This window comes from Schistocerca nitens, chromosome 2, assembly GCF_023898315.1.
Source record: "Schistocerca nitens isolate TAMUIC-IGC-003100 chromosome 2, iqSchNite1.1, whole genome shotgun sequence".
Taxonomy (NCBI): domain Eukaryota; kingdom Metazoa; phylum Arthropoda; class Insecta; order Orthoptera; family Acrididae; genus Schistocerca; species Schistocerca nitens.
The window spans coordinates 904732828-904754732 of NC_064615.1; the positions used below are offsets into that span (position 1 = coordinate 904732828).

Genomic DNA, 21905 nt, shown 5'->3' on the forward strand with positions numbered 1-21905 from the left:
TTTCATAAAAAAGACATATAAATATGCCATACTAGCAGCACTTTAACAATGAGTAAAATCCATTCATCAAATTTCCACTGCTTTGAAATATTGGATTATTAAAGAAATTGGGAAAAGTGATTAGCACTATTTTAATAACAATGCCTACAGTTAGAAACTAGAAACAAACATGATGTAAGGATTGGTACAGCACTGCAGACACAATACCATACCCTTTGCCATGTGGCATGGTCTATTAGATAGTACACACACATGTGCAGAGTGCAAGACTTCTCCCCACCTGGTCTATATGGTAGTTTCTTGCAATCGTCCTCTGACATCAGTTTTACTGCAAATGGTACCATTCATAGTTTGGAAGTATTTTAAGAAGTATGGTAACAATGAAATATGTCACTTCATCTGTTTTAAAACATTAAATATGGGAAGAGGCACATCCAACTTCAGACATCATATAAGGAGAAAACGCCTACAATGTACCTTGGAAGAGAAGGTAAATTTGACTGATATACCTATAATTTTAATGACCTACTGTAAATTGAGGATAATAACTGAACCTTTAGTTTTGTAGTTGTTTCAGAGTGAAAAATTGATACCATCCAAAAGTAATGATGCAGGAAAGTCATTAAAATGTGACCTTTTGCTCTCGCTGACACCTCATCTGTCTCCTTCACCTTCACAATTTTGGCCGGAAACAATGAGACCAATTACTGCAGCTGTGTCAACCACTATATCGACCATCGTTTTGAGCTCTTCACCTTCATTAGAAGTTTTTGATTTTTATTTGAAATCTACATTTCTTTCTGAAAGTAATAGCAATGCAAAATCAATAATTGGTTATTTCAGAAACCAGTTATTTTGAGCAATAACTGGCATCCCTACTTCCTGTTCAAGTTTTTATCTATATAAACACTTAAGAATTTAGAATATTATATTATGATTATTGGTTTACTCCTCGTGCAAAAGTGGAGGATTCTCCACCTGGGATTGACTATAATCTTGCATCCTCAACAAAGATAACTATTTCTGTTTCTAATATATGATGACAGTTATACACAAGGGCTGATCAACAAAGACTTTTTTTTCCTTCACAGATGTTTATTACTCAATTTCAGTGCTTGCATGAACTTTTTCAAAGTACTCCCCGCCTACGTGAATGCACATCTTGTATTGTCTCTACTAGTCCTTGAACATATGGTGCTGGCCATTCTTTGTCAGATCCTTGAGAATTGCCTCACTTTTCTTGACCATTGCTTCAGAGTTCTCAAATCGAATGTCCCACAGCTCTGCCTTTAGTGATGGGAATAAAATTTCAGACTCCAAAGGTTGTGCATCATCATGATGGAGTTGCCACCTGTAACGTCTTGTAATAAACAAAGACAATATATTATGTAATAATTAAAATATTAGATGTGTCATATTGTGTCATTATGTAAAATTATGTATTATTTTCTTTATTTTTTATTTTTGAGAACGTCTGTGTCGGCGAGTAATAAGACCGACACAGAAGATAAATGTTGTACAGAGATCACCAACTGAATTTGTATATAAGGCATGATGTAATGCAATGTCTCTGTTCTTCGTAATCTGGAAGCTGCGAGATCAAGATCTCCTGTTGTTGTCGTAGAGAGCGCGGAGGTAGCATTTTTTTGTCGAGATTGTGAATTGGACGCCATTGCGCGTGAATGTACACAGGTCTGTAATTATTAAGATATTTAAATGTTTAAATAGAGTTGTTTAAATGAAAACTTGTATTACTTAAATGTTAAAGTGTGCCTGCCTATTATCCCATCCTGTTAAGATATTTTTCAGCCATATAAAAATATTATCTGTGGAGCTGAGCCGTTGGAGAAAGAAGAGCCGCTGCCGCGGCGTATTTAAACGACTTACAATATAGTCGAGTATACCGCAAGGAAGCGGTAAAATAATAGTAAAAAATAATATTATTTCTTTTAGCTCTCAGGCTGGCAGTGAAGATCAGCAGATTTTATGATGTGTTGCAGGTTGACGCGGGCTGCTGATAGGATATAATTTTCAGTGCAAATAATTTTATGTACCTAAAGAATCTGATAGGAAACTTGCTGTGCTCCGTTCTGATCTGGCTAAATTTTATAGTGAATACGTAATTTTCTTTAATGAGAGTCTCATGTTCTTGGGCTAGCCGTGGCATGAAATAGCATTTTAGTAAGAAATAAAATCCACTGCAAACTTGTATTTGTGAACGATCGTACGAACTGTAACATCAGTGATCATAGGACATTAATTTCAACTTTGAATAATTATGAAGTAGGAAAGATATATTGATACTTAGCATGAGTTGCAGTTACCTAAAAATCGTTCTTTAAATTGTAGGCCAGATCCAGAACAATAATACTTCCATCATTTTATTTTGCTAAAAAAGGTAACGATGATAAAGCAATTAAAAGCACAGCATTGTTAAAAGAATTTCACGTCACTCTTTCCATATATGCGTTGTTACGCCAATAATAATTAAAAATAATTAAATAAACCATTAAGAGCAAAAACAATTTTTATAAAAGCAACAATTAACGAAAGGGCAGTCAGCAACAGATATAATAGTTTTTTTTTTAAGAGAGAAGACGTGAAACTGGCGCCCAAAAACGCGGGGCCCGAATTTGCAGTGGTCACAATTATAAAATTTTATGTATTTTCTTTCAGTGTCTATTGTTATGTAGGTGTATATGTATATGTATTTAGTGTTAAATGTATGTATATCATGATCTATGCTATGTATTAATGAAGGTTCAAACACTCTTTCATGACAAAACGTACTACTGCAAGCGAGTTTGAGGAGACGATCCTGATTGTACTGAGAAGCTCTAACGACTACGTAATCCGGGGGCAGCCGAACCCCGAGATAATAGAAACTAAAGGTAAGACTACAGTGTAGTTGTCCTGTTTGTAGAAGTTGAGCTCCAGTGAAGTAATCTCATATCGCTAGTGGTGTGCATACTGTACGTAGTTTGATGTTAGTATTTGTGACAGGACAAAGTTGATGTAGATAGTAATTTTTAGTGTGCAGTGTAGTGTATATAAAGTGATGTACTTTGTGTGCAAGGGGAAAAACTGTTAGATTTAGTGTTTTAGTAAGCAATTTAGGAATATGGTTAAGTTGCGTAGTCAACGTCCGAGCAATATGGATACTGAAGAACAACAATTAGCTAGTGAAGGAAATGTGGAACCGGGTGCCTCAAGTAGTACTAGTACTCTCTTTGAGGATATAACAGGCGAAATTGTGGGGGCAGGGCCACAAGAAGTAGTGCCACCGCCCACTAGTCATCAAGTCGATGTAGATAAAGAAATTGTACCACCACCAGAAAAGCAGGAACCAGAGAGTGGTAATCTGCCTGGTGGGTATTCAATTCAGGCTATATTAGAGCGTGTGCTAAATTACCAGGCAAAATTTGCGCAACAGCAAGTTGAGCGAGATCGCAGGCTAGAAGAAAATTTACTTGCCCAGCAAGCTGAACGAGATCGACAATTAAGAGAAAATTTACTTGAACAGCTAGCTGAGCGAGACCAGCAACTTGTGCAATCACTAGAAAGTATGAAAAAAGAGATAGCAGGTATGAAAAAGAATTATGAGTCAATACCTAAGGCCGTGCAGGAACTGACTGAACAGGTCACCCACCTGCAAGTAGCAAACACTAACATGGTAGATGAAATAGGTGTCTTAGCCAACAGAGTAGAAAAGCTAGAAATAGATTCCACACAGCTTGTAGAGCAGAAGTGGAATGAACAGGCAAATAAAATTGAAACAGAATTTAAATCATGGATAGAAGTGAAGGAGACTGAGATTGACACGAATATTAATTCTAAAGTAGAAGCAGCAATAGCGAATAGAGATTCAGAATCGTTCAGTACCGCCGTAAATAGTCAGGTACAGAACGATGTGCAAACCATTAAACAAATACTCAGTGAGGATATTCCGCAGTGGCAAGTGAATGTTAACAAACGGATATCCGAACTGGAGAAAGGTTTAGCACAAAGCAGGAAACATGTGGAACAGGAACCTCTGTCGCCAACAGCCCATGGTTTTGGCAACGCACAAACTTATATGCGATACAACAATGGGGAATCTGTAGTCGATAATGTGAAGAGCTGTAGCTCCGGTTCGGAGCACACAGCATATGTCCCAGCAGCAAACCCATGTAGTTCAAAAATATTAGTGGAAGAAAGTTTAATTAAAAATAGACAATTTCAAACATTTACTACTGAAAGGAAATCAGTACACCCAGTAGTATTTATAAAAAGCTTTAAAAATATCTTACCCAGTGTATGGAACGAAACACAGAAAATACAATACGTAATGTCGTACATTCAAGGTGACGCAGCACTGTGGGCTACAGAAGTAGCAGACAGCTGCAAGACATACGAACAGTTTGAAAGGGCATTTTTATCGAAATATTGGTCGCCGTGTATACAAGAGCGACTAAGAAAAGAGGTATATAATCCCGAACCGTACTCACCCCGTCTTGGGAATTTGAGGCGGTACTTTGAAAAATATATAAACAAAACACGCTACTGGGACGAGCCTATATCACCGAGAGACATAATAAGACTACTCAAATCCCATTTACCAATTCAAATCAAGGAGAAGTTAATACATGTACCAGAAAGCGACATGGAAAACTTCCTGTCGGTCCTAGATTCCATAGATTTGATACAGGAAGATGTAAAATCGGCGTGCGACCATTTGCGGAATAATGGGTCAGGATGTAATCACGACAGAAACAGTAGTGCACAGAACCACAACCATAGAAATGGTGGGGGTGGTAGCAAGCGACAAGAACAATCGCAAAATGGTAGTAACGGTAGAGGCCAAAACGGGTATGGACAACCAAATTATAACAAAAAGCGTCGATTTGACGACAGATACGAATCCGGAATGTCAGGGACCAACCGCTGGAAAAATGCGCGAGGTCAGTGGCAGAGTAATTATAATGATAGTAATCGAAATTGGCAACAGAATCAGTGTAGAAGCCCAGAGCGACAGGCTAGTGACCGGTATGACAACAATAGACCACCACCGCAAAACGCGCCTATTGCGCAGCCGTGGCGGCCTACAAATCAGAACGTACATATAGTGGAGGTCGCGGACAATAGCCGTCCAAGTACCTCCCAAGTAACTAATCCAACAAACTAGAATCGGCCTCGATATGCTCTCCATCGACGGCCGAGGGATGGAGTGAGAGCAACTCGAGTAATAACAGTAATAGACCTGGGATACGCATGCTGCGATACAACGAAGGTGTCAGTATGGATAAAGATCTGCTAAACGAACCGCACGAATGTAAGAAGGATAATAATGAAAATGTGCAAGCTATTATTGAAGCTAGAATCAATGATGTTGCAGTAAACATAATTATCGACACAGGTGCCTCAGTAAGTGTGATGAGTATGGAGCTATTTAAAGCACTGGGAAAGGGACATAGTATTCCGACCTTCCCGGTTAATAATTGTAAGGTGTCTGGAGCCATTAGTGCACAGAGCCAATTAGTTAAGTACCAGGTGCAGGTGGAGATTTATAAGGAGGGCGAAGCCATAGTGAGCTCGTTCCTCGTGGTTAAAGGATTGAAGGTGGCCTGCATTCTGGGAGTAGATTTTCTCCGTGAGAGGGACGCATTGATCGACCTCTCCGTGGGGAAACTAAGCATAATTAATAGGGGTAGAAGGATTGAATTATCTATGATGAAATCGAAGGAGGTACTTGTGCCGTGCTGTAATCGAATCGATATCAAAGGTAGGAACCCTTGGGTACTACACATCGATGATTTTTCACATGCAACAGACCTCTATTACCCGAACTTAGAGGATCAAAATTTCGAAACAAATGTTGAGGCATTTCAGACTAAAGTGCACGAATCGGAAGGTTTAAATGATACGCAAAAGCAACAGTTGACGCAGCTGCTATCGGAATATACTATGGTATTTACCGACCGTCCAGGAATAGTCAAAGGGTACCACTATCACATAGAGGTGATACCCCATAATACATACTGTCGTGCAACCTACTCCATCCCTTGGTCGAGGAGGGAATTAGTAGCTATTTGTTAGCACATCCCCATACGGGGAAGATCAAAGGATTATATCCACGTAAAGACGTGAAGTTATTTATTCAGTGACACATAATATATAAAGAGTAATAGTTGTAAAAGATTTTAATTGTGTTTTAGAATATAAGTGTGTTAGTATTTAGAAAGAAATTTGTGTGTAATGAAGTTGGGAGGAAGTGGAATCAGAAAGTGAGCAATAGCTTACACAGGACAGATTTTGTTACAGACAATTAGTCATTAAGATATTATGTGCTTATTAAAAAATGAACAATTTTCTTGTTGTATAAAGGATTAATTTCTTGAACCATTTTCTATGTGTAGTGTGTAAGTGCAATTAATGATGCAATCTTATAGAGTAAGGGAATTGCTGTAATTGTATTAGGATAAGAAACCCTGAGAGAGAGAGTCTTTACTAGCCAGACATTAACTTTGCAATATGCAACAATGATGTAATGTGATGTTGGCTGCCAGTAGTGATTTGAGAACGACACTGGAGCAGAACCTAATTAAAAACGAGCCCGTTCCGTGGAAACTCCGTTCTGTATGTAGCAATGCTTCAATTGAAGCCTGTGTACTTGGTACACGACCTTGAATATTCATTACGCGATACGCGAGTTAAGTCAGACAATGCAGAACCTACACTGTAGTCATATAGGAAAAATCATTAAAAATAATGTTATTGCTGAACGAAGTATTTATTGAACAATATGCCCGAGTCAAGCTGTCATGCACATGGTAAAATCTGTTTGATAGATGGGTGATAATCAGGCAAGCTACACTAAGAAAAAAAAAAAATATGTATAAAAAAAAAAAAAAAAAAATTCACACACCGTTAAAAAAGAAATTTACAAAAGGGCCAAATACGCCTAGCAACAATATGAAGAGTATGTTGTGATAAAGTGAAAACAAATAAATGCTATGTAAATCAGAGTGACTATGCAAAGAACAGTTAAAAGGTGTTAAAAAATAAACTGTGTGCATAAACACTTAAGGACAGGACGGAATATTGTGTGTAGTAGGGACAGAAAATGACTGTTGTATCTGCACCAATATATACGTCGATAAATCTAGTGTTGAGTGATAGACTGTCTTAGTGCAGCGCTCAACGAACAATAGACAGTGTATAAAAACAGTAGTTATTGATCCGTTCGGAGACGATTTACACAAACATCGCTCAACGGAGACATGTAGTATGAGTGTAACGAACCATTTTCGCGTGTTGAAAGACGCTCTGGCAGTGCATCAACCGTGGAAGTGAGTGAAAACGTGTAGTACAATGTGCGTGTGACGAACTCTGAATACCAGTGTCACGATGCCACAAAAAACCTGTTATCACGCCAAAACATCCTGTGCATACCAGTGAAGCGACGGCTTACTGAACAATAAACGCTTTTAACAAATTGCCTCTTCTTCCACAGCTAGTAATCTGTGTCCTTAAAGACAGTACACCGTTGTGGAATGTTTGTTTCATGCGCCACGACGGGGAGCCATGCGGAGAAGCAGAGACGAGTGCCGTGCCGCCATCCAGCCGGTTGCGGTAAACCACTGCCACTCGCCGACAACAGCGAATGGTTCAGCGCGGTTCGCGACTGCTTGGGCGCCACGCTAGCACGACCTCACTGTTATTGAGAGCCGGTCGTCGAACCCAGCGGCCGTCGGTACGCGGCGTTCCAGACGACGCTACTCAACAATTGCTTCGCGCCGCCAGCTCCATACCACATTGTTGTCATTCAAATGAACTATTAACTATATGTATAATGTGCTAACATGAATGGTGTTTAATGGACACGCAATGACGTGATAAACATTTTTTTGTTGTTATCCAACACGAACTCACAATATTCATGGATTTAGTGATGTATCGATCTAATATGTTTGCGTCATGTTAATGAAAGATACTCGCACGAATGCTAGACATTTTAAACCAACTGTCGCGAGTAAGTGCAAAGACGGTTCATTATACTATTGTAAAAATGTGTAATAAGTGACTTTCATAACAATCCAGAATACAAGTAGTATATTGATAACAAAGAGACTAAAAGTGTAGCATGCTATCACAAATAGCCTTTGTTATATGTGGACATTGAATAGAGTCTAAACTTTTCGTGAGATGACCATGGCTCCGGCGCAGTTTTCCCAGGTTTTCTGATCGCACGTAGCCCGAATGGGGGAGCCAAATAAATGTAATGACCCTGGGACTAGGTTGACGGTCACCTCGCAAAGTGTAAGAACAGTATACGAAGTGTAATTAAACCTACAGTGTAAAAGAACTGAGTAGTGTAAAGTGAATGTTCCAACCAAAGTAATAAACCATAAACAAGACAGACGTTAGTGGCAGCATATTGCCGAACATTTTCATCGTTAGTCAAATGCTGCCAGGGGGCAGTGTAACGTCTTGTAATAAACAAAGACAATATATTATGTAATAATTAAAATATTAGATGTGTCATATTGTGTCATTATGTAAAATTATGTATTATTTTCTTTATTTTTTATTTTTGAGAACGTCTGTGTCGGCGAGTAATAAGACCGACACAGAAGATAAATGTTGTACAGAGATCACCAACTGAATTTGTATATAAGGCATGATGTAATGCAATGTCTCTGTTCTTCGTAATCTGGAAGCTGCGAGATCAAGATCTCCTGTTGTTGTCGTAGAGAGCGCGGAGGTAGCATTTTTTTGTCGAGATTGTGAATTGGACGCCATTGCGCGTGAATGTACACAGGTCTGTAATTATTAAGATATTTAAATGTTTAAATAGAGTTGTTTAAATGAAAACTTGTATTACTTAAATGTTAAAGTGTGCCTGCCTATTATCCCATCCTGTTAAGATATTTTTCAGCCATATAAAAATATTATCTGTGGAGCTGAGCCGTTGGAGAAAGAAGAGCCGCTGCCGCGGCGTATTTAAACGACTTACAATATAGTCGAGTATACCGCAAGGAAGCGGTAAAATAATAGTAAAAAATAATATTATTTCTTTTAGCTCTCAGGCTGGCAGTGAAGATCAGCAGATTTTATGATGTGTTGCAGGTTGACGCGGGCTGCTGATAGGATATAATTTTCAGTGCAAATAATTTTATGTACCTAAAGAATCTGATAGGAAACTTGCTGTGCTCCGTTCTGATCTGGCTAAATTTTATAGTGAATACGTAATTTTCTTTAATGAGAGTCTCATGTTCTTGGGCTAGCCGTGGCATGAAATAGCATTTTAGTAAGAAATAAAATCCACTGCAAACTTGTATTTGTGAACGATCGTACGAACTGTAACATCAGTGATCATAGGACATTAATTTCAACTTTGAATAATTATGAAGTAGGAAAGATATATTGATACTTAGCATGAGTTGCAGTTACCTAAAAATCGTTCTTTAAATTGTAGGCCAGATCCAGAACAATAATACTTCCATCATTTTATTTTGCTAAAAAAGGTAACGATGATAAAGCAATTAAAAGCACAGCATTGTTAAAAGAATTTCACGTCACTCTTTCCATATATGCGTTGTTACGCCAATAATAATTAAAAATAATTAAATAAACCATTAAGAGCAAAAACAATTTTTATAAAAGCAACAATTAACGAAAGGGCAGTCAGCAACAGATATAATAGTTTTTTTTTTAAGAGAGAAGACGTGAAACACCCTGTTCAAGATAGTTCTGGTAGTTTCCTTGCAATGTGCTGCCCCAGTTTAGCCAATACTGATCTGTGGTGTGCTACTTCAGTCCTGGTGGTACTGAGTCACATGGGGAATGGTCCTCTTAGGCTGGATGGTGGGAATTTGGAAGGTGGTGTGTGACTGGAGAGATAAGGCAAGGGAGATCTGATTTTGTACAAGGTTAGGAGGGTAATTACAGTCTGTGAAGGCCTCAGTGAGACCCTCCGTGTATTTCAAGAGTGACTGCTTGTCACTACAGATGCAACTGTCACGGGTGGCTAGGCTGTATAGAATAGGTGGCAGCTGTCGAAGTTGAGGTATTGTTGGTGGTTGGTGGGTTTGATATAGACGGAGGTACTGATGTAGCAATTTTTGAAGTGGAGACCAACATCGAGGAAGGTGGTTTGTTGGGTTCAGTAGGACAAGGTGAAACGAATGGGGAAGAAAGTGTTTAGGTTCTGGAGGAATTTGGATAGGGTGTCCTCACACTCAATCCAGATCATGAATATGCCATCAATAAATCTGAAACAGGTGAGGGGGTTTGGGATTCTGGGTGTTCAGGGAGTCCTCTAGATGGTCCATGAATAGGTTGGCATAGGACGGTGCCATGCGAGTGCCCTTAGCTGCACCCAGGATTTGTTTGTATGTAATGCCTTCAAACGAGAAGTAATTGTGGATGAGGATATAGTGGGTCACGGCAATTATGAAGGAGGTTGTAGAATTGGAATCTGTCAGGTGTTGGGAGAGGTAGTTTTCAATAGCAGTATTAGGGATGTTAGTGTAAAAGGGGGTGGCATCAATAGTGATGAGCAGGGCACCAAGTGGTAAAGGAACAGGAATTGTGGAGAGTCGGTGGAGGAAATGGTTGGTATCTTTGATAGCTGTCACTCACTCGATACCAAGAAATCCCTTCCATACAGCCTAGCCACCCATGGCCATTAAATCTGCAATAACAAGCAGCCTCTCTTGAAACACACAGGGGATCTCACTGAGGCCTTCGCAGACTATAATTACCCTCCCAACCTTGGACAATAACAGATCTCCTGCGCCTTATCTCTCCAGTCACCCACCACCTTCCAAATTCGCAATGTCCAGCCACAGAGGAGCATTCCCCTTGTGACTCAGTACCACCCAGGACAGGAGCAACTGAATCACATGCTCCGGCAGGATTTTGAATACCTCTTACCGTATCCTTAAATGAGGAATGTTCTACCAACTATCCTTGCCACCTCTCCCACAGTGGTATTCCACTGCCCACCGAACCTACACAATATCCTCGTCCATCCCTATACAATTCCTGCTCCCAATCCCTTGCCTCATGGCTCATATTCCCATAATAGACCTAGATGAAAGACTTGTCCCATACATGCTCCCACCACCACCTAATGCACTCCAGTCACAAGCATCACCTATCCCATAAAAGGTGGGGCAACCTGTGAAACAAGTCATGCGATGTACAAGATAAGCTGCAATCACTGCATCACATTCTACATGGGTGTAACAACTAACAAGCTACCTGTCGACATGAATGGCCACTGACAAACTGTAGCCAAGAAACAGCTGGACCACCCCATTGCTGCACACACTGCCCAACATAATGTTCTACATTTCCACGAGTGCTTCACAGCATGTGCCAGCTGGATCCTTCCCACCAACAACAGCTTTCCTGAACTGCACAGGTGGAACTCTCCCTGCAATATAACCTACGTCCCCTAACCCTTCTGGTCTCAACCTTCGTTAGCCTCTGTCCTTATGCTCTAGCCCCTTTCCTGTTTCCATTCCAGCACTACACAGTCCTCTATTCCATCAACACACCCACAGTCTTTTAACCTCTCTTCTTTTCCACTAATCCTCCCCTGTGCCCTCTGTCTCACCACCTGATTTCACCTAGCTGCCCTACTCTCTCTCCACCTCATCCCTGTATGTTCCCATGAGCAGCACTTTACCATACCCCAACCCTACACTGCTATCAATCCCTCTGCCTGCCCCAGCCTCCCCCTTACTCCCACCAACTAGTTGTGTCTCTCACCATGTGCACCCGCTCACAGGGAAGTCTCAGCGGGCACAGACTACAGTCATGAGTGTGTGAGTTGCATTTGCGCGCGCGCGTGTGTGTGTGTGTGTGTGTGTGTGTGTGTGTGTGAGAGAGCGTGTGTGTGTGTGTGAGTGTGTGTGTGTGTGTGTGTGTGTGTGTGTGTGTGTGTGAGAGCGTGTGTGTGTGTGTGTGTGTGTGTGTGTGTGTGTGTGTGAGAGAGAGCGTGTGTGTGTGTGTGAGAGAGAGCGTGTGTGTGTGTGTGTGTGTGAGAGAGAGCGTGTGTGTGTGTGTGTGTGAGAGCGTGTGTGTCTGCATCTGCGCGCGTTTTCGGGGGAAAGGGGCTGCACACATGCACATGTGTTCAATTGCATTGTTTTATAATTTCAATGCACCCTCTGCCCACAACCAGGTATTAACTTCAATATAATGAACAAGGTTCTGGTAGGCCCCTGTTAATTATGTTCCCACTGCCAAAGACACTAGTAACTAAATATAACTAACTGTGTTGAGGAACAGTGGCTGGAAGGAGATACCTCATCCCCTGCAAGACATGGCAATTAGGAAACTCACTAACAACAAAATAACCACACACCAACCTCTTCTGAAAGTAGGCGACAAAGATGTCCAAATTGCTTGTGCAAAGGTTAAATTATATCATCATCCTCATTGCATGTAAATTAATTTCACACGCACAACAACTTCCCAAAAGACTGTACTCCCTCCCAATCCCCCACGCCAACACCCAATCGCCTCTGCACCCCAGCATTACTCCAAAGTATTACACGACACAAAGGCAGCTTGTACAGGTGAAGGGTTAATTAATCTGTAATGACAGGATGAGCACTATCACACATTACAGCTCTCTTACTGAAAAAGAAAACTAACAAAGGGACATGCTACATGTTGAACCTCACATCACAATCAACTACTAATTTCAGCTACTTACAATGATACGGTCACTGGTTTAACTTAACTACACACACACACACACACGCACGCACACACGCACGCACACGCATTTTGGATAAATATTGCTTTACATGTGGCTTTGTTAAAGATAAATACACAATTTTGCTACCAGAAAATGCAGCTTGGGTCATATTAAAGAGAAAACTAACCTCCATAAAGTCATGGCATTGAATGACTAACGAATCCTTAGTAATATTCTTGAAACACTCCGCCAGTGTAGCAAAGTCAGTGCTTTCAAGGAGACTGCTTCGATTTCTCTTAATAAGTGTTAGACACACTCTGAATATTATCTTGGACCCTTCATAAAAAAGACAATCCCATATCCTCAGCACAGTCTGAAAAGGAAAAATACAAATTTTAAATAAAATTAACTTATATATACCGAAAAACTGATTTTGAGTGGCATTTTGTTATTGGCTAATACAAGTGTGGAAAGCCAAATTAAAAAAGTGTTGCGATTGCTGATTTTCGTCCTCAATATCAGTAGGAACGAGTCAGAATATTAAGATAAAAAGGTACTTTGTTTTCATCTAGCTACATTTGTTAATGATTGATATGTTCCAGAAAGAAAGTGTGCATTGCAATAAATTGTTATTAATCAATAAGACTGCTGAGCGAACTAGAATTAGCAGTAATCCATACTGGAAAATCAGATAAGAGAGACAACTGTGATACCACGTTAATCTGTCTCAACTGTAATAGGAACCAAGTGTGTAATAATAATAATAATAATAATAATAATAACAACAACTATCACCAGGAGGGTGACGTTCGGATGGAAGAAGCATTAGAGGCAACAACAAAAATAGGATGATTTGCTGTAGGGATACCTTTTATTACAGATCAGCACAGTATGCTTGGCACACATGCAAAGTGTAGTGATGTCCCTGCTGCAATGATATGAGCAGTGCTGGAGCCGTGAAAGCAAATGAGGTATTTACAATGTAACTAATCATCAAAATCTTCTGCTGACTGAGTAAAAGAATGTTGTGTTTCAAGGCAGGTCAGCAAAAGGTGCCATCCCTACTAATAAGATTATCAGCCAGCCTAATTTCAACAGATTCATTCAGAACACAATCCTAGTACAGGGAAGTGGCAACAACCACCTCTGTCTGATTATATTTCATTGCATGTCCCTCATCTGAGCACTGCACAGCCACAATGGATTATGTGGGTGGTTGTAACATTGTGTACCAGTGATATACCACACACACTTCCTGAACAAACAGAATGAATAGTTTGACCAATGTATGCTTTATAACCCCCCACCCCACCTCCCCCAATCCCATGAACCATGGATCTTGCCGTCGGCTGGGAGGCTTGCGTGCCTCAGCGATACAGATAGCTGTACCATAGGTGCAACAACAATGGAGGGGTACCTGTTGAGAGGCCAGACAAATGTGTAGTACCTGAAGAGGGTTGGTTGGTTGGTTATTTGGGGAAGGAGACCAGACAGCGTGGTCATCGGTCTCATCAGATTAGGGAAGGATGGGGAAGGAAGTCGGCCGTGCCCTTTCACAGGAACCATCCCGGCATTTGCCTGGAGTGATTTAGGGAAATCACGGAAAACCTAAATCAGGATGGCCGGACGCGGGATTGAACCGTCGTCCTCCCGAATGCGAGTCCAGTACCTGAAGAGGGTCACCAGCCTTTTCAGTAGTTGCAGGGGCAACAGCCTGGATGATTGACTGATCTGGCCTTGTAACATAAACCAAAACAGCCTTGCCGTGCTGGTACTGAAAACAACTGAAAGCAAGGGGAAACCATAGCCGTAATTTTTCTCGAGGGCATGCAGCTTTACCGTATGGTTAAATGATGATAGCATCCTCTTGGGTAAAATATTCCAGAGAGAAAATATTCCCCCATTCGGATCTTCGGGTGGGTACTACTCAGGACGACGTTGTTATCAGGAGAAAGAAAACTGGCATTCTACGGATTGGAGCATAGAATGCCAGACCCCTTAATTCGGCAGGTAGGTTAAATAATTTAGAAAGGGTAATGGTTAGGTTGAAGTTAAATATAGTGGGAATTAGTGAAGTTCGGTGGCAGGAAGAACAAGACTTCTGGTCAGGTGAATACAAGGTTATAAATACAAAATCAGAGAGGGGTAATGCAGGAGTAGGTTTAATAATGAATAAAAAAAAAATAGGAGTGCAGGTAAACTACTACAAACAGCATAGTAGCTCCGCAGATGACGAAGAGATTGAAGAAATGTATGATGTCATGAAAGAAATTATTCAGATAGTGAAGGGAGATGAACATTTAATAGTCATGGGGGGGGTTTGGGTTGTTCGGGGAAGACCAGACAGCGAGGTCATCGGTCTTAATAGTCATGGGGGACTGGAATTCAATAGTAGGAAAAGGAAGAGAAGGAGAAGTAGTAGATGAATATGGAATGAGGGTAAGGAATGAAAGAGGAAGCCGCCTGGTAGAATTTAGCACAGAGCATAACTTAATCATAGCTAACACTTTGTTTAAGAATCATGAATGAAGGTGGTATACGTGGAAGAGGCCTGGAGACACTGAAGGTTTCAGATGGATTATACAACGGTAAGACAGAGATTCAGGAACCAGGTTATAATTGTAAGACATTTCCAGGGACAGATGTGGACTCTGACCAGAATCTATTGGTTATGAACTGTAGATTAAAACTGAAGAAACTGCAAAAAGGTGGGACTTTAAGGAGATGGGACCTGGATAAACTGAAACAACCAGATGTTGTAGAGAATTTCAGAGAGAGCATTAGGGAACGACTGACAGGAACATGGGAAAGAAATACAGTAGGAGAAGAAGGGGTAACTTTGAAAGACGAAATAGGCAGCAGAGGATCAAGTAAGTAAAAAGACAAGGGCTAGTAGAAATCCTTGTGTAACAGAAGAGATACTGAATTTAATTGACAAAAGGAGAAAATATAGAAATGCAGTAAATGAAGCAGCCAAAAAGGAGTACAAATGTCTCAAAAATGAGATCAACAGAAAAGAGAACTACCAATATGAGGATCAAGAGCTCAGATGGAAACGCAGTTCTAGGCAAGAAGGGAAAGCAGAAAGGTGGAAGGGGTATATAGAGGGTCTATACAAGGGAGATGTACTTGAGGGCAATATTGTGGAAATGGAAGAGGACATAGGTGAAGATGAAATGGGAGATATGATACTGTCTGAAGAATTTGACCAAGCACCGTAAGACATAAGTCGAAAGAAAGCCCTGCGATTAGACAATATTTCATTAGAACTACTGATAGCCTGGTGAGCAAGATGTATGAGACAGGCGAAATACCCTCAGACTTCAAGAAGAATATAAGAATTCCAATCACAAAGAGAGCAGTTGTTGACAGGTGCGAAAATGACCAAACTATCAGTTTAGTAAGTCACAGCGGCAAAATACTGACATGAATTCTTTACAGACGAATGAGAAAACTGGTAGAAGCCTACCTTGGGGAAGATCTGTTTTGATTCCGTAGAAATGTTGGAACACGTGAGGCAGTACTGACCCTACGACTTATTTTCAAAGATAGGTTAAGGAATCGCAAACCTACATTTCAAGCATTTATAGACTTAAAGAAAGCTTTTGACAATGTTGACTGGAATACTCTCTTTCAAATTCTGAATGTGGCAGGGGTAAAATACAGGGAGCAAAAGGCTATTTACAATTTGTACAGAAACCAGATGGCAGTTATAAGAGCCGAGGGGCATGAAATGGAAGCAGTGGTTGGGAAGGGAGTGAGACAGGGTTGTAGCCCATCCCCGATGTTATTCAATCTGTATATTGAGCAAGCAATAAAGGAAACAAAAGAAAAATTTGGAGTAGGAATTAAAATCCATGGAGAAAAAATAAAAAAAAATTTAAGGTTCGCCGATGACATTGTAATTCTGTGGGAGACAGCGAAGGACCTGGAAGAGCAGTAGAACGGACTGGACAGTGTCTTGAAAAGAGGATATAAGATGAACATCAATGAAAGCAAAACGAGGACAATGGAATGTAGTCGAATTAAATCAGGTGATGTTGAGGGAATTAGATTAGGAAATGAGACACTTAAAGTAGTAAAGGAGTTTTTCTATTTGGGGAGCAAAATAGCATGACGGTCAAAGCAGAGAGGATATAAAATGTAGACTGGCAGTGGCAAGGAAAGTGTTTCTGAAGAAGAGAAATTTGCTGATGTCAAGTATAGAGTTAAGTGTTAGGAAGTCTTTTCTGAAAGTATTTGTATGGAGTGTGGCCATGTATGGAAGTGAAACATGGACAATAAATAGATTAGACAAGAACAGAATAGAGACTTTTGGAATGTGGTGCTACAGCAGGATTCTTAAGATTAGATGGATAGATCACATAAGTAATGAGGAGTTACTGAACAGAATTGGGGAGAAGAGGAATTTGTGGCACAATTTGAATAGAAAAAGGTATCGGTTGGTAGGATATATTCTGAGGCATCAAGGGATCACCAATTTAGTACTGGAGGGCAGCGTGGAGGGTAAAAATCGTAGAGGGAGACCAAGAGATCAATGAAGTAAGTAGATTCAGAAGCATGTTGGGTGCAGTAATTACTTGGAGATGACGAAGCTTGCACAGGATAGAGTAGCATGGAGAGCAGCTTCAAATCAGTCTCTGGACTGAAGACCACAACAACAACAACAACAACAACAACCTTTATAACAATGGGAATCTTATAAGCAGTGGGCTTCCTTTATCTTGGAATCTCCCTGTACATAATGATGAAAGATGCAGCACTATCAACAACTGTCGTTATTCTACATCCGGGGAAAGCACTACCACCAATGGAAATGCAGCACTTCTGGCTGACTGATCATATGAAACCACTTAGCAGATTGATTTTAGCCTAAGTGGCCAAATACTCATGTCCATTCTTGGCGAGTCAACTGACACTATGTTCTGATGTAACTGATGCTTCCCTAGACAATGAGGCTATATTTATGAACTCTGTCCAATAACGAAACGGACTATTCTTATTGTTGTACAAGTCATTTATACTTAAATGTGAGAATACTAGAGCTTAGTTGTTGTTCATGGCCTACAGACTGATAAACGTATTCAGTGGACATTGGCTTCCATCGCTGTTTATCAATAGAGACACAAGTCTGTCACTATATGGCAACTGACCTTTATTTAGTTTTACCTGTGCGAACAGTGAATTAGTTGTGTGAATTCCTTAATTTTCTTATGGCTTAGGAAAATTATTTATTTCACTGTGTAATTGATCACCTTTTGTGCCCATTAACATTTGTTAATTCCTCAATACGTGGCCGGCTTATCAGGATTTTAATTACAAAGGCTCCTGGGAGGTCAAATGATCTATGGGTGAGGGAAATTTTGTATATGCTAATAGTGGAAATGATTATGTTGCAGAAGCCAAGTAACTGAATGACCACACTGTTTGCTATGGGACTGGCGGAACTACAGTAAATCTCCTCCTACAGTGTGCACCAGCACAGCGAGGTGACAATCAGCTGCAGTCAAAGAATACTTTGCTGCCCCAACTGATGAAAATTAAATGCCTTTAACAATTATATGTTCAACTCTTGTTTGAAGTGTGTAGAATCTAAGACTGAACTTGCCTTAAAGTTGGTTAGGGAATTATGGCATGGGCACTGTATAATATTATGAAAAATATATATGAATTGTGTTAAAGCAGAAAACATATAATACTTCTTGTAGCCAGAAGTTGTTATATAATTTTATTATTACATGATGGTTGAAGTGATAAGGATTCACATCAGATGAAGCCGTAATCTCTAACTCTAAACACCATGCAGTCAGATACATGGAGACTTGTCAAGGCTTATGAGATATCAAACACAGCATTTATCAGGAGATGTAATTTAGGTCCCTCCTGTGTGGTATCTGCTCTGGGTCAATATGCATCCAGGTTTGGGAAGGCAAGAAGATGGACTCACAAATTATCATCACGTATAATTAAAATTCTTCCTAACAGGAGAGATGTCACACTGGTGACTATTTTTGTTCAGCATCGTATTGGCAGATTATTAGCTGAGGAGGAGTTTGATAGGTGGGTGGTGGTGAAGCCGTGACTTCATTTGGCTGTGGACAGCAGATTGGTTGATGCTGCTCCTCTCAACTCTGTACATGACACAGTTTTATATATCCTTAGTAGTGCCTGCAGAAGCATTAGGTGAGTCTGAGGCAACTGACATAATGCTAGTGAACAATGAAGAAATCAAAGATTGAAAGCAGAAAATGGTTCGTCACAGGCAGTGCAGCTGTGGTGTTGACTGAGCATGATAGAGCAAATTTGTTCACTCACTGGTTCTTGATGATCTGCTCGATTAGTACAGTCCTGTATCCACTAGATGGGTATGATTGGTTGCCTTCCAACTTCACAGGTCTAATAGCCAGCATTTGTATCAGTTCATTGCAGTGAGTGGTTATGGCACAGGTGAGCATTTCAGACACCGGCAGAAAGGCAGCCGTCACAGGTCCATAACGATCGGCAACAGTGGATGGGACATTGCACCCATCTGTGTGTTAACCAGCTGAGCAATCAGGGAGCCGCTGGTTGCTGCTTAGGGGCTGTGACTGCAGCCTACTGGTCATGGGTTTTTCAGCTACACTTGTGAATGTTGGCAGCTCAGCCACCATCCAGTGACACTGCTTCTCTCATAGATTATAATTAAGATGCATGTAACAGGTCTAAGTGACCTCAAGTTAATTCTGGGATGTTTTTACCAAAGATCTGATTCTACTGTGGTAGTATTAGAATCGTTCAAAGACAGTTTATGCTTAGTAGTGTGGAAATACTTAGATCCTGCAATACTAGTAGGAGGTAACTAACCTACTGAGTAAAGACTGGGACATCTATGGATTCATTGCAGGTAGTAATGGACAAGCAGTCTTGTGAAGTTGTTTTGAAGACGTTTGCCAAAAACTGTCTTGAGGAGGTAGTTCGACAGACCATATGCATTGGAAATGTCGCACCAGTGTTTAAGATGGGTAGTAGGAGTAATCCATCGAACTACAGACCTATATCATTGACGTCGGTTTGCAATAGGATTTTGGAGCACTGTATTCAAACATTATGAATCACCTCGAAGGGAACGATCTATTTATATGTAATCAGCATGGTTTCAGAAAACATCGTTCTTGTGCAACGCAGCTAGCTTTTTATTCGCACTAAGTAATGGCCGCTATCGACAGGGGATCTCAAGTTGATTCCGTATTTCTAGATTTCCAGAAAGCTTTTGACACCGTTCCTCACAAGCGACTTCTAATCAAGCTGCGCGCCTATGGGGTATCATCTCAGTTGTGCGACTGGATTTGTGATTTCCTGTCAGGAAGGTGACAGTTCGTAGTAATAGACGACAAATCATCGAGTAAAACTGAAGTGATATCAGGTGTTCCCCAGGGAAGCTTCCTGGGACCTCTGCTGTTCCTGATCTATATAAATGACCTGGGTGACAATCTGAGCAGTTCTCTTAGGTTGTTCGCAGATGATGCTGTAATTTACTGTCTAGTAAGGTCATCCGAAGACCAGTATCAGTTGCAAAGCGATTTAGAAAAGATTGCTGTATGGTGTGGCAGGTGGCAGTTGACGCTAAATAATGAAAAGTGTGAGGTGATCCACGTGAGTTCCAAAAGAAATCCGTTGGAATTCTATTACTCGATAAATATTACTATTCTCAAGGTTGTCAATTCAACTGTACCTGGGTGTTCAAATCACGAACAACTTCAGTTGGAAAGACCACATAGATAATATTGTGGGGAAGGCGAGCCAAAGGTTGCGTTTCATTGGCAGGACACTTAGAAGATGCAACAAGTCCACTAAAGAGACAGCTTACACTACACTCGTTCGTCCTCTGTTAGAATATTGCTGCGCGGTGTGGGATCCTTACCAGGTGGGATTGACGGAGGACATCGAAAGGGTGCAAAAAACGGCAGCTCGTTTTGTATTATCACGTAATAGGGGAGAGAGAGTGGCAGATACGATACGCGAGTTGGGATGGAAGTCATTAAAGCAAAGACTTTTTCGTCGCGGCGAGATCTATTTATGAAATTTCAGTCGTCAGCAACTTTCTCTTCCGAATGCGAAAATATTTTGTTGAACCCAACCTACATAGGTAGGAATGATCATCAAAATAAAATAAGAGAAATCAGAGCTCGAACTGTAAGGTTTAGGTGTTTGTTTTTCCCGCGCACTGTTCGGGAGTGGAATGGTAGAGAGATATTACGATTGTAGTTCGATGAACCCTCTGCCAAGCACTTAAATGTGAATTGCAGAGTAATCATGTAGATTTAGACCTTGCAGCTACAAACAGGCTTTAAGTTGCAACATTGTCAGTATAGAAACAAAAATTAGTGATCATGATATCATAATGACAATAGTTACTGAAGTTAATGAATTCATCAACAAGGCTAGGAGAGTAGTTTTGATATGGTGTAAATCATCACTTGTTAGCATCCCACTTATAAAATGAATGTACGTCATTTAGTTCCAGTGTGATGGACACAGAGAAATTACGAGCAAAGTTTAAATGGAAAGTGAATTGCATCCCCGAGAAGTACATGCCAAGTAAATTAAGGATGAAAAATACCCACTGTGCTTTAGTAACAAAATTTGGAAATTGCTTTAGAAACAGAGATTGTTGTACTTTTGTTTCAAAAATGAACTTGCAAATGAAGATAGGCAAAAGCTAGTAAAGATTCTAAAGTGACCGGAGTCAGGACACGTCCGAGAATGACTTCACAATGAGCTTTGGCTGACCAACTGGCTGACAGGGAGTCACCAGACAATAACTGGCGGCCAACGTGAGAGAACGATGGACAATGGAGACAGCATGGCAGAATAAAAAATCCGAAGGGCAAACCAAAATCAAATACTATTAAGTAGTGAATTCAGAATGAAGACAACGGCGTACAGCAAAATCTATATGGTAAAGTGAGAAATCACAACTAACGCATGGAGAGGCCATGCTGCTGGCTTTAAAGGATGGCCGCAAGCCCTAATAGGCTGGCTTACATTAACACATACTACTGTAGCAGTGTTGCCTAGTGGTCATCATCAATGCCCATACCGTCCGGTGGGTCTTCAAACATGCCAAGCTGGGATACCAGGTACCTCCACCTGAAATGGGCATTTAACGATGGAAGTACCACAGACAATTCTGGGGAAGGCGAACAAGTGGCAGGTGTTGAGGCCCAGC

General features: G+C 40.6%; 1 protein-coding gene across 1 annotated transcript in view; it reads right to left on the bottom strand.

Moving 5' to 3' along the window:
• Window positions 1-21905, bottom strand: part of LOC126237218 (growth hormone-regulated TBC protein 1-A) — a 55577-nt gene that overhangs the window by 17491 nt on the left and 16181 nt on the right. Inside the window, exon 6 of the mRNA XM_049947104.1 lies at window positions 12885-13070. Within this exon, the coding sequence (XP_049803061.1) occupies window positions 12885-13070 (186 nt within the window). The remainder of the gene's footprint in view (window positions 1-12884; window positions 13071-21905) is intronic.